This window comes from Herpailurus yagouaroundi, unplaced genomic scaffold, assembly GCF_014898765.1.
Source record: "Herpailurus yagouaroundi ecotype Mexico unplaced genomic scaffold, PumYag 184, whole genome shotgun sequence".
NCBI lineage: Eukaryota > Metazoa > Chordata > Mammalia > Carnivora > Felidae > Herpailurus > Herpailurus yagouaroundi.
Window position 1 is genome coordinate 22,175,093 of NW_024412415.1, and position 14,100 is coordinate 22,189,192.

At 33.0% G+C, this 14,100-nt stretch overlaps 1 protein-coding gene across 11 annotated transcripts in view; it reads right to left on the minus strand.

Moving 5' to 3' along the window:
* Positions 1-14,100, minus strand: part of ZNF280D (zinc finger protein 280D) — a 335,873-nt gene that overhangs the window by 24,050 nt on the left and 297,723 nt on the right. For all 11 annotated transcript variants that reach the window (XR_005795835.1, XM_040492781.1, XM_040492780.1 and 8 more), the window contains one exon: positions 8,790-8,835. Coding sequence is in view for 10 of the 11 variants with exons in the window: in XM_040492781.1 (XP_040348715.1) it covers positions 8,790-8,835 (46 nt within the window). In the remaining variant the exon portion in view is untranslated. The remainder of the gene's footprint in view (positions 1-8,789; positions 8,836-14,100) is intronic.

Genomic DNA, 14,100 nt, shown 5'->3' on the forward strand with positions numbered 1-14,100 from the left:
GACATCAGGATGACTCATACCACAGAGATAAAAAAGTTAAAAAACCAATCAGAGATGAAGAATGCAATTAATGAGATTAGAAACAGGCTTGATGCAAGGAACAGCAGGCTGGAATAAGCAGAGGAACAAATTAGTGATATGGAAGACAAAATAATGGAAAAATAATGAAGCTGAACAAAAAGAGAAAGAATTATGGACCATGAGAATAGACTTAGGGAACTCAGTGACTCCATAAACATAATAATATTCATATTATAGGAGTTCCAGAAGAAGGAAAGAGAGTGAAGGGGGCACAAAATTTATTTCAGGAAATGATAGCTGAAAACTTCCTTAATCTGGGAAAGAAATAGACATCCAGATCAAGGAGGCACAGAGAAATCCCATCAAAATCAACAAAAGCAGGCAACACCAACACATATTGTAACTACATTTGCAAAATACAGTGATAAAGAAAAAAAATCTTAAGAGCAGCAAGACAAAAGAAGTCCTTGACTTACAAGAGAACACCCATAGGTTAGCTGGAGATTTCTCAACAGAAATTTGGCAAGCCAGAAGGGAGTGGCATGATATATTCAAAGTGATAAATGGGAAAAATGTGCAGCCAAGAATACTCTATCCAGCAAGGCTATCATTCAGAATGGAAGGAGAGATAGAGTTTCCTAGGTAAACAAAAACTAAAGCAGTTCGTGACCACTAACATGGCCCCACAGCCCTGCAAGAAATATTAAAGGGGACTCTTTGAGTGGAAAGGAAAGACCAAAAATGACAAAGGCAAGAAAGGAACAGAGAAAATCTCCAGAAACAATAACAAAACAAGTAATAAACCAGGACTAAATACACAGTTATCATAATTACTCTGAATGTAAATGGACTAAATCCTCCAATCAAAAGACATAGTGTGTCAGAATGGATAAACAAAACAAGACCCATCCATTTGCTGCCTGCAAGACTCATTTTAGACCTAAAGACACCTGCAAATTTAAAGTGAGAGGATGGAGAAACACTTATCACACAAATGGATGTCAAAAGGAAGCTGGAGTAGCAATACTTATATTGGATGAACGAGACTTCAAAACAAAGACTTTAACAAATGATGAAGAAGACACTACATCATAATAAAGTAGACAATCCAAAAAGGAGATCTAACAATTGTAAATATTAATGCACCCAACATGGAAGCATCCAAATATATAAAACAATTAATAACAAACATAAAGGAACTAATTAATAATAATACAATAATAGTAGTAGACATAAACATCCCACTAACAACAATGGACAGATCATGTAAGCAGAAAATCAACAAGGAAACAATGACTTTGAATGACACACTGGACCATATGGACTTAAGAGATATATTCACAACATTGCATCCTAAAGCAGAAAACACACTCTTTTCAAGTGCACATGGGCAATTCTCCAAAACAGATCACAGACTAGATAACAAATCAGGCCTCAACAAGCACAAAAAGACTGAGATCATGTCATGCATATTTTCTGACCACAATGCTATGAAACTTGAAATCAACCACACGAAAAAATTTGGAAAGACCACAAATACATGGAAGTTAAACATCCTGTTACTAAACAATGAATGAGTCAACAAGGAAATCAAAGAAGAAATAAAAATAATACATGGGAAAAAATGAAAATGAAAACAATGGTCTAAAACCTTTGGGATGCAACAAAAGCTATACTTCCCTAAAAGAGGGAAGTATATAGCAATAGAGACCTACCTTAAGAAGCAAAAATACCTCAAATAAACAAACTAATATTACACCTAAAGGAGTTAGAAAAAGAAGAATAAATAAAGCCTAAAGCCAACAGAAAGAAGTAAATAATAAAGATTAGAGCAGAAATGATAAACTAAAAAAACAATACATCAATGAAACCAGGAGCCAGTTCTTTGAAAAAAATCAATAAAATTGATAAACCTCTAGCCAGACTTATCAAAAAGAAAAGAGAAAGGATCCAAATAAATAAAATCACAAATGAGAGAGGAGAAATAATAACCAACACCACAGAAATACAAACAATTATAAGAGAATATTATGAAAAACTATACGCCAACAAACTAGACAACCTGGAAGAAATGGATAAAGTCCTAGAAACATATAAACTACTAAAACTGAAACAGGAAGAAATAGAAAACTTGAACAGAACAATAACCAGGAAAGAAGTTGAATCAGTAATCAAAAAATTCCCAACAAACAAAAGTTCAGGACTCAATGGCTTCACAGGAGAATTCTACCAAACATTTAAAGAAGAGCTGATACCTACTGTGCTCAAACTATTCCAAAAAATGGGAAAGGAAGGAAAGCTTCCAAATCTATTGTATGAGGCCAGAATTACCCAGATAACAAATCCAGACAAAGACTCCACTAAAAAAGAGAGCTAAAGGCCAATACCCCTATAAACACGAATGCAAAAATTCTCAATAAAATACTAAAAAACTGAATCTAACAATACATTTAAAAACACATTCACCACGATCAAGGAGGATTTATTCCTGGATTGCAAGGTGGCTCAATATTTACAAATCAATCAATGTGATACATAATAATAATAATAATAATAATAAACATAATCATAATAAACTTCATATCAACAAAATAAATTCCATATATGAAAAACACACAACTAATATCATACTGAACAGGGAAAAACTGAGCTTTTCCTCTATAGTCAGGAATAAGACAGGGATGTTCACTCTCACCATTACTATTTAACAGTACTGGAAATCCTACACTCAGCAGATGACAAAAGGAAATAAAAGGCATCCAAATTAGCAAAAAAAATTCAACCTTTCTTTATTTGCAGATGACATGATACTCTATATAGAGTATCTATATAGAAAATATATACTCTATACTCTATATAGAAAATCCATAAGACCACAATAAAAAATTGCTAGAACTGATACATGAATTCAGTAAAATTTCAGGATTAATGTGCAAAAATCTGTTGCATTTCCTTTTTTTAGTGTTTATTAATTAATTAATTAATTAATTAATTTATTTATTTATTTATTTATTTTGAGAGAGCATGCGAGTGGAGGAGGAGCAGAGAGAGAGAGAGGGAGAGAGAGAATCCCAAGCAGGCTCCATGCTGACAGTGGGAGCTCAATCCCACAAACCATGAGATCATGACCTGAGCTGAAATCAAGAGTCAGATGCTTAACCCACTGAGCCACCCAGGCACCGCACACAGAAATCTGATGTGTTTCTATACATAACAATGAAACAGCACAAGGAGAAATTAAGGAATCAATCCCATTTACAATTGCACCCAAAATAATAACATACCAAAAGAAATAAAACTAACCAAAGAGGTGAAAAACCTGTCCTCTGAAAACTATAAAATGCTGATTAAAGAAACTGAAGATGACAAAAACACAAAGAGAGACATTCCATGCTCATGGATTGGAAGAACAAATACTGTTAAAATGTCAATACTACCCAAAGCAATCTACACATTTAGTGCAATCTCTAATAAAATACCAACAGCATTTTTCACAGAGCTAGAACAAACAATCCTAAAATTTGAATGGAACCACAAAAGATGCTGAATAGCCAAAGCAATCCTAAAAAGAAAAGCAAAGCTGTAAGCATCACAATTCCAGATTTCCAGTTATATTATAAAGCTGTAGTGACCAAGACAATATGGTACTGGCACAAAAACAAACACATAGATCAATGGAATAGAACAGAGAACCCAGAAATGAACCCACAACTATATGGTTAATTAATCTTCAACAAAGCAGGAAAGAATAATCAATGGGAAAAAGTCCCTTCAACAAATGGTGCTGGAAAAACTGGACAGCAACATGGAAAAAAATGAACCTGGACCACTTTCTTAAGAAACACTATAAACAGGGGTGCCTGGGTGGCGCAGTCGGTTAAGCGCCCGACTTCAGCCAGGTAACGATCTCGCGGTCCGTGAGTTCGAGCCCTGCGTCAGGCTCTGGGCTGACAGCTCAGAGCCTGGAGCCTGTCTCCGATTCTGTGTCTCCCTCTCTCTCTGCCCCTCCCCCGTTCATGCTCTGTCTCTCTCTGTCCCAAAAATAAATAAACGTTGAAAAAAAAATAAAAAAAAAACAAAAAAAAGAAACACCATAAACAAAAATAAATTCAAAATGGATGAAAGACTTTATGTGATACAGGAAAAAATAAAAATTCTCATGAACACAGGCAGTAACCTCTTTGACATCAGCCTTAGCAACTTCTTTCTAGATCGATCTCCTGAGGCAAGGGAAACAAAAGCAAAAATAAACTACTGGGACTTCATCAAAATAAAAATCTTCTGTACAGCTAAGGAAACAATCAACAAAACTAAAAGACAACCTACAGAATGGGAGAAGATATTTTCAAATGACATAGCCAATAAAGGGTTAGGATCCAAAATCTATAAAGAACTTATAAAACTTAACACCCAAAAAACAAATCACCCAATTCAAAAATGAGCAGAAGACATGAATAAATATTTTTCCAAAGAAGACATACAGATGGCCAACAGACACATGAAAAGATGCTCAACCTCACTGATCATCAGGGAAATACAAAACAAAACTACAATGAGGTATCACTGCATATCTGTCAGAATGGCTAAAATCAACAACACAAGAAATGAGGTGTTAGAGAAGATGTGGCTTGCACTATTGATGAAAATGCAAACTGGTGCAACCACTGTGGAAAACAGTGTGGAGGTTTCTCAAAAAGTTAAAAACAGAACTACCCTACCATCCAGCAATTGCACTGCTAGGTATTTACCAAAGAATACAAAATACTAATTCAAAGGGATACATGTACCCCAATCTTGAGATTGGGGTTATTATCTACATTATCTACAATAACCAAATTATGGAAACAGCCCAAATGTCCATTGGCTGATGAATGTTTAAAGAAGATGTAGTATTACTCAGCCATAAAAAAAGAATGAAATTCTTGTCATTTGCAATGGCATGGACAGAGCTAGAGAATATTATGCTAAGCGAAATAAGTCAGTCAGAGAAAGACAACACAATATGATTTCACTCATATATGGAATTTAGGAAACAAAAGAAATGAGCAAAGTGAAAACGAAGAGATATGCAAACCAAGAAACAGACTCTTAACGACAGAGAACAAATTGATGGTTACCAGAAGGGAGGTGGAGGGGATGGGTAAAATAGGTGATGGGCAACAGGGAGTGAGTGCACTTGCTGTGATGATCACTGGTTGTGGTATGAAGTGCTGAATCAGTATATTGTACACCTGAAACTAATATTATACTATATGTTAACTAATGGGAATTTAAATAAAAACTTAGAAAAAAAAGGCATCTCTACCTGATTCTTCTTACTCCCTACCTACATTATAATGAAACTCCACTAACCTTCAAATTGGAGGGGAAGATTCATGGTATACATACAGTTATAGACCAATAGCAGTAGACTGTTGAGCATACAGAATACAAATAGTTGTGTAACAGAGGCTATGTTAGAAGCCACTAAATCATAATTCCAACTATAATCTAGTATAGGAAAGGAACTAACTTTCAAAGAGAAAATGTAAAACTACAGAATGAAAAAGAGTGATAACAGGAAAATATTATCTGGGCATGATAACACCATCTAATCAAAATCTTGAAGATTAATTCAACCTATCCATCCTATCACAGGTGTACCTAAAATAAATACTTGCATCTATTCAAAGAACTATCCACATCACATTATACTTGAAAGACATACCTGGACCAAGATTGTTCTATGTAGCCTTCCATTCAATATGACTGCCTTTAACTCTGATGATGGCTTGCTGAATTTTTAGTATAAGGTTTTTTCTTTTAACAAAAAATAAATTTAAGAAATTTGGTTTATGTATAAAAGTCTGGTTTCATTTGACACAGATGAAACAGGACAATCAAAGGAAAGTAAGAGTTCAAAGATTTATTCTAGTCAAGTATGAATGTATCAGAAAAGAATCAGTAGATGACATGATGAAAATATGGATTCATATTCATATGGATTCATAAATTTTCTTCATGCCTCTACATACTGGAAAGAAGATGGGCAAACTCTGTTGTCCCCACGGCACAGAGACCAACTGTGGCTAGGGGATGGAAGAAAAAATTCCTAATCTCAAGACCCAGAACACAGCCATCTTAAGAGTGAGGCAAAACCAGAATACAGAACATCACCCCACGCTCCACCACCCACCTCCAGGCTAGCAAACACCAAATAACAAACAACAGCACTACTGCTGAAAAAAAGGCAACAGTGTGGAGAGAGAAAGACACACCCTCTAAGACTCAGTGTCACAAGGACTAAAGCTGAGTGTGAAACAAGGATATTGAGGGAAAAAACCTCCAGTGATATAACTCCCACCCTAAGCACAAAGAAATACCAGAGGAATTGAACCTGTAGTATGTTAAGGGTAACCATGGCAACAAGAAAGCTACAACCCAGTTCAACTCACTATTAAGTGAAACAAAATTCCATAGTAATGACTTAACATAAGAAAAGGTACACCTATTTTCAGATATATATACACTATTTATCTTAGTCCTAGATATAGTTTCTTGCTTTTAACCAAACATGATATAACACCAAAAAAAAAGCAATGGGAAAAAATGGACTGTAAGGAGACAAAGCAATCAGTAGAACCAGACTTATAAATGACCCAGCTACTGGAACTATCAGACAGAAAATTTTAAATTACTATTATTAGTATGTTAAATCCTTTGGTAAAAAAGGAGGACAACATGCATGACCAGAATGGGAATTTTAGCAGAGGGTCAGAAACTGCAAAAATCAATGCAAATGCTAGGAAAACAACAACTACAACAACAAATGACAGGGATGAAAAATACCTTTGATGAGCTCATCAGCAGACCTGATACACTGAAAAAGTGAATCAGTGAAACTGAATAAAGGTCAATAGGTAGAAACTACCCACACTAAAACACAAAAAAGTGTGTGTGGGGTAGGGTGGAGACTAAAACGAGGCATCTAAGAACAGGGACAAACATCAAATGGTATAGTATTTAGGAAACTGAAGTAGAAGATACAGGACAACTCAGAGGAAATTGAAACCCCAAAAGTAGAAGATTCAGGACAGCTCAGAGAACACCAATCAGGGTAAATGTCCCAAATAAATAAACAACTAGATAAACATAAATAAACATATGTACGATCCAGAATAAGATACATCATGCTCAAACTGATGAGAACTATAGATGAAATAAAGATAAAATCTTAAGGACAACCAAAAAATTTATATATATATATATACACACACACACACACACACACACATATATATGCATATATACACATATACACACACACATATATATGCATATATATATGCATATATATATACATATATATGCATATATATATACATATATATGAATATATATACATATATATACACACATATATGCATATATATATACATATATATATATAAAAGATCAAAATTCAGTAAGACATTCTGTCAGAAAATATGTAAACCAAGAGATAATAAAATGATTCTACACTCACCAAAAAATATCTTTCAAAAATGAAAAATACAGATATTTTTAAATGAAAAAAGCACAGAAGAATTAATTACCAGTAGATCTGCAACATAAAATATATCAAAGGAAGTTGTTTATGCAAAAAGAATGTGATACTAGACAGAAATGGGGAGCTAACAAAGAAACAACGAGCATTGGGCATGGTAAAAACAGCGGTGAATGTGAAACTTTTTTTTAGAATTTTTAACTGCTCTAAAAAAAATAACTATCTAAAACAAAAACAGTAACACTGTACTTTGTCTTTATAACCTATATAAAAGTAAAATATATGGCAATAATAGAAAAAAAAAGAACTCACAAACTATTAACATCAGGAATGAACAAGAGGATTATCACTGCAGACCTTACAGACATTAAAAGAATAAGGAAATAGTACAAACAACTCTACACAGATAAATTCAACATTAAAAACTACAACTACCAAAACTCACTCAAGAATAATCATATAATCAAAAAAATCCCATTTCTATGAAACTTATTTGTAGTTAAAAACGTTTCAAACAGAAGGAAACTTTCTGTGGTGTAAAAGAAAGCTGCTTGGAAGAAGGCGGCTAATTCTGTCTAGGTCTCACTAACTCTACAAGACAAGAAATGCTGTTCCAAACATAAATGCTGAACCTGCCTCACTTCATTACACTCAGAAGGAGACATGTAATATTTTGTAATATTAAAAATAATGACATCAAAAGAACAAGTACTTGAGCAAAACTATTTCTATACACATCCAGTAGACTGCCTAGTAAATAACATTTATATGATAATCCTGAGTGTTATATTAAGAGTACCAGTTTAAGATAGGTAAAACACATTTAATAAGTAGCTAAAACATAAAATATTTCTATTTTAAAAACTAGTTAAGTCTTTTAAAAAATCCAAGAAAATATAATCATCTGGAAAGATTAGTATTCCAAAGTGTCAAATCTTTGAGGTTTTACTGATTTCAGGATTTTTATATCATAAATTTATCTCCATTAACTCACTAGTTGAACTAAACAACAGGCAAGTGAAATATGTGATGCCTTTGTAAAAACAAAAACACCTTATTGGAGTTACATATTTTTATTATCTAAAGACAAACAAAAAACAAATCTCAAATTTTTTTTCCCTGATAATATGCCATATACCAATAATTATTGATGTAGACACAATGAATTGAAATGTCTGAAAAATTAAACCAATAATACTTTCAAATGTATAAACCTTTAAAGTACAAATAAAACAAAATTTACCTCAGACACAGGTTCTTGTTCCTTAGTGGGAGCTTCATTTTTTAATCTTGAAAACAAAATAAGTATTGAATATTTTATATTTACAATGGAAAAATATGAGACAGTTCTTTTTTGCATGTTTAAAATAATTAAAATGTAAATCTAAACTAAAGTAGATTTGTAAATGACTTCTATAAATGTTTTAAGGGAAAAATAAAATGCACAAAATAAACAGATTCAATAAATGTGCTAAATAAATTAATACAGACATGTATTTCCTTCTTTTCTAAAGTTAAGAGCACTTATGAAATTTTCTCTATGTTAAATACGATTATAAATAAAGGACATAATACATTAGTAAAACAATTTCAAAAAAGGAATTACTTTTCATTTAAAAAATGAAAGCACGTTTTATGCCTCATATATAAATATGCATGAGTATTTACTATTATAGGGCTTAAAAAGGGAGAAAAGAGAAAGAGAAATTTTATCTATTATGAAATTCAATGTAATGCTATTTTGATATCTATTATAATTAAAGTGGCAAACTCACAGAAATAATTTAGAATTCTGAAGGATATAGTCTCTTAAGAGCCTTCATAAGCATAGCTCAAATAGTAACTATAAATTTTTAAACTTGGCTTCTAGAAATAAAAAACTAATTGTAACTTATTACAACATTCAGAAAGGCATATACCATCTATAAAATCTTTTGAAATAATTTAATATAAAAGCTAGCTTTCCCAAAAAATCTTTTACAAACTGCTGATACCTCAATATTATTTGCTGATATTATATATTAAGCTCAATTATAAACCATATAAGTTGAGTGCCTACCTGATCTAAAATGCCATTAATACATAGTAAGGTGAATTCATTATTTTATGAAGGCTTACAGTTATACCTAAAAGGTTAATACATTTAACATAAGCAACAGTTATACTGACTTAAATTTCATGTACACAAATGAAGACATATAATAGGATAGAAATGTCAAATATCCTAAAAGCTACTCTCATGGTTAGTGAAATACAGCTGGTGTACATACATCCTTTTCTTTCTCCATTCTCTGTAGTCAAACTGAAAAAAGTGGGTTGATAAAGGCTAATAATTTACTAGATATTAACAATAATTTGTGTAAAATTACTTATATATATTTTAATTATTACATGAGATTGCAAACCATTGGAAATTGAGCATGTTTTTTTGTTCTTTTACTCTGTTAGTAGTGTATTACAATAATTTATAACTAATTTACTAAACAAATTTAAGCAAATAAAACTTGCAGAAATATTGACAAAATGCATAAATGTCAATCATTTTGGGAGTCAAAGATTTTGTAATTCTCGAAAGTGTTTAACTGTGAAAAACAATATTAATACAGATGAAATTTCAAGTGTTTAGTCTAACTTCATTGCTTTAATGATTTATACAGGAAAATGCTAGTCTTAAGAATAATATCTACAAAATAGTAAGAAAATATGAGACCTTAGTCTGAAGAAACAAAAAGTAAACATTGGACTAATGAAATTTTAAAGTAAATTTGAATAGGAATGCCTGGGTGGCTCAGTTGGTTAAGTGTCTGACTCTCAATTTTGGCTCAGGTCATAATCACACCATTCATTAGAGTGAGTTCACGTTGCTTGGGATTCTCTCTTTTTCCCTCTGCCCCTCCCCCTTTAGCACACTCATGTGCATATACTCTCTCAAAAATAAATAAATTTTAAAAATCTTTAAAATAAATTTGTATATTACAACTGATTTTTATTTCTAAGCAGTTAATATTTTAAACTCAGTTTGAAAAGCCGTGCAACAAACTACTCACAAAGTAGTTTAAAAATATTTTATAAAAGAATTTTCCTTCTCAGCTTATTACTGAAGTATTATCAAAGATCAACCTTACATTCTTACAAAAGAAACTTTACTATGCTTATCATTTTCACATATGGCTGTTCTAATGAACGGATTTTATGCAACAATTAAAATGAAAGCCAATAAGCATGTGTTACTATTATTGCTGTCATTTCATTTGGGGAAACTGGGTCCTCCTACTATCTCTGGAAGGTAGGTTAGTGACAGAGGTTTTTATTACGCTTCATTTTACTGGCTAAGAAACTAGTAAATGAGAACAAAGTAAGTTATTGAAATAATTAGCAGTAAGAGGTCTATGATCCCAATCTTATTTTAACTATACTGATATTCTGTTTATGGAACAGAATTATAATAACCAGTGAAATACTTAAGAAAATATTTAAAAAATTAGAAAAGCACACTGTAAAAAATTTCAGAGTTACAAATTCATCACTAAAATGTACACTACATTTTTATAATTACAAAAGCATACTTTAAGATTAACAAATTAAAAAAAGATTAACAAATTTTAATGCAACTCATTAATATTTATTGGAAAAGAAAAAAATGTTCTTACCTGTAATACTTATTCATTAAAGATACCTGCTGAAATAGTCATCATTTGAGATATTCAATTGCTTGGCAGAAGACAGTGAAATTTGCTAAGCTCAAAGTTCTGAGCTAAAGACCTGCTATTTAAGTTAATTACACTTTTCACCTGGGAATGTTGCAATAACTTTTTATAGAAAAATGTAGTACAGCATTTAAAACAAACACTAAGATTTCAGTGTAAAGAGAACAGAAAGACTGGTGATCAATTTCAACAATGATTAGAAATCAAGATTGCAAATAAGTTACTTTTTCTCTGTATGTGAACTTGCTGAAACAGATCTTTCTGATAAAGGACAATCCTTTCTCTCTAAAGTTTAAAGTAAACTAAATGTCACTTCTTGCATTTTTCTGCAGGTCGTATAACTAATCCAAGGCTACATGTAAAATAAATATTTCAGGTCAATTACATTAGTGTGTTCTTTGCAGGTTTCATTCATCCTATATACATAACCACGGGTTAAAGGGAAGAGCTATAAAGGGAAAAATGTTCAGATTCATTTCAGCCAGGCTACATTCTTTCCTTCTAATCACATTTAAAAGCCCCAAATTTCAATGCTGAGTTTTAAAATGTAATCTTCAATTTCAAAATATTTGTAAGCATATGAAAAAAGCTAAAAAGTTGTAAAAGCCAATAGTAAAATCAATCAGTTCTTAAGATCTTCCACTTAGACACTCATGATTGAATTTAAGATAGTAATCACCAGACTAATAAATTGTAGTAAAACATCTAGTCTACCATTTCTGATCATATGTTGTGGGAGATGTTAATAGATATGCAGAAAGGGTAACTGAGCTAAACATTTACTAGGTTGCACATGCATCAGGTACTGTGCTAAGAGTTCCAGTCCAAAGACACAGTCCCTCCTATCAAGGAATTCACCATCACCGTAAAGGAAACATATAGAAGCAAATGCTTATGTACTGTTGAAAAAGAGACATCTATATGACGGAATGACTGTACAAAGGACTGAGCCACTATGAAGGGGAACATGCAAGGAAGCAATGAATATACTACAGTAAACCTGGTTTTGCAGCAAGAGCAAGGGTTAGCAAAGTAGGAGAAAGGGATTCAAGGCAATGCAAAAGAAAAGAAGTATGAAACAAGACAATGATACAAGAACCTGAGCGGTCTCATAAGCCTGAAATGTAGGGAACAAAGGAGAGGGGTCAAAAACACAATTGAAGAAATAGCAAGGACAACTTCAGGAAAGATGTTGATTGCCTAGGTAAAGTGCTTATGTTAAGAACTTTATTTTCAGGCGAACAGGAAAGTATGATTAAATTTGTGCATCAGAAATGCAAAGGGTAGGGATGCCTGGATGGCTCAGAAGAGTGTCTGACTATTAATTTTGGCTCAGGTCATGATCTCGTGGTCGTGAGCTCAAGCCCCATATGGGTGGGTCTCCATGCTGAGTGGAGAGCCTGCTTGGGATTCTCCCTGCCCCCCTCTCAAAATAAATACCCCCTCCTCTACTTTCTCCTTTACTATTAAAATAAATAAACATTTTAAGAAAAAAAGAGAAAGGGTAGTATTAGGAGAGGATAGGTTCCACCCAGGAAGTCCAGAGAAGAGACAGTTAATGCCTGTTTCAAGTAAAGCAGTAGTGTCAATAAAGAAGAGGAATGTTTAGGGAGACAACAAACAAAATAAAAACCAACAGAATATAAGTACCAACTTGATAAAGATAAATGAGTAGAGTAAATAGGACCACCTATATGTCTGCCTCAAGTGGCAAGAGAATGGTAATACTATTAACCAAGAAAGGAAATTCAGGCGGAGAAACAACATATACTGTGGGGAGAAAATGAACTTGTGATGCCTGCAAAACATTCAGATGGAAATATTTACCACTCAGAACTGCTCAGGGTTATTTATTTCATCCTTGAAGAAAAATTCCAACCATCACTTCCAAACAGATAACCTCAGAATCATCATCCAGAGCTTTACCCCACCCCCATTATTAGTTTATTTCAATCAATCAACAATTCAATTCAGAAATATCACAGTGTATTAGAATTAGACTTGAGCCCTAAGAGATTGTACAACTGTCCCTGTCTTATAGATGAGAAAAATCTGAAGCCCAAAAATGCTAAATAAGTCTATTAAGCAATAAAACCAGGATTAAAAGTGGTGGCTCTACTTCAAATTTCCACTGCATTGCTTCACAGCCAATTCCTTTCCTGTGAATCAGGCTCCCTTATAATCATTCCAAGAAAAGTGAAAAAGCTTAACTGATCTCTCTGCCTCTGGATGTTTTCCACTCTTAAATATGCTGAGTATCATTGCCAAATTAATCTTACTAATAGACCAATTTATGGCCATTGTTTGCTGAAATGTCCTATTGCCTACAGTACATCAATGCTACAAGTGTGTCAGCTGCTGCCTACCCTCCTGTGAAAACACACTGAAGCTCAGTCCCATGTAGCTCCGCAGCCAATCAGAAACAAAGCAGGAATTACATGTGTAACCACAAGTACAACCAGAGAAGCAATAGCGTACAGTGCTTATTACTTTGGTCTCTGAAGACAGACTGCCATAATTTAAATGGAGTCTCTCTACTTGAAAGCTATGTGACCTTGAGAAAATTATGTATCTGTACCTCAACTGTCTTACCCATAAAATTATCCATAAAATTGGCACATATCTCATTAATTTGTGAGAATTAAATGAGTCAATAAATACAAAAAAGAAGAGTGTCTGGCACATTACATGTGCTCAATAAATGTTAGTTATTATTAATGACATGGGTAGAGTTGGGAGTCAACCTTACTGTCCAGAATTTATTTGATGTACCACACAGGCTCGTAAAGCCTTTTACCACTTAAATATCCTTCATATTTTGAGACTTCCCTGCCATGCTTCCCCCAA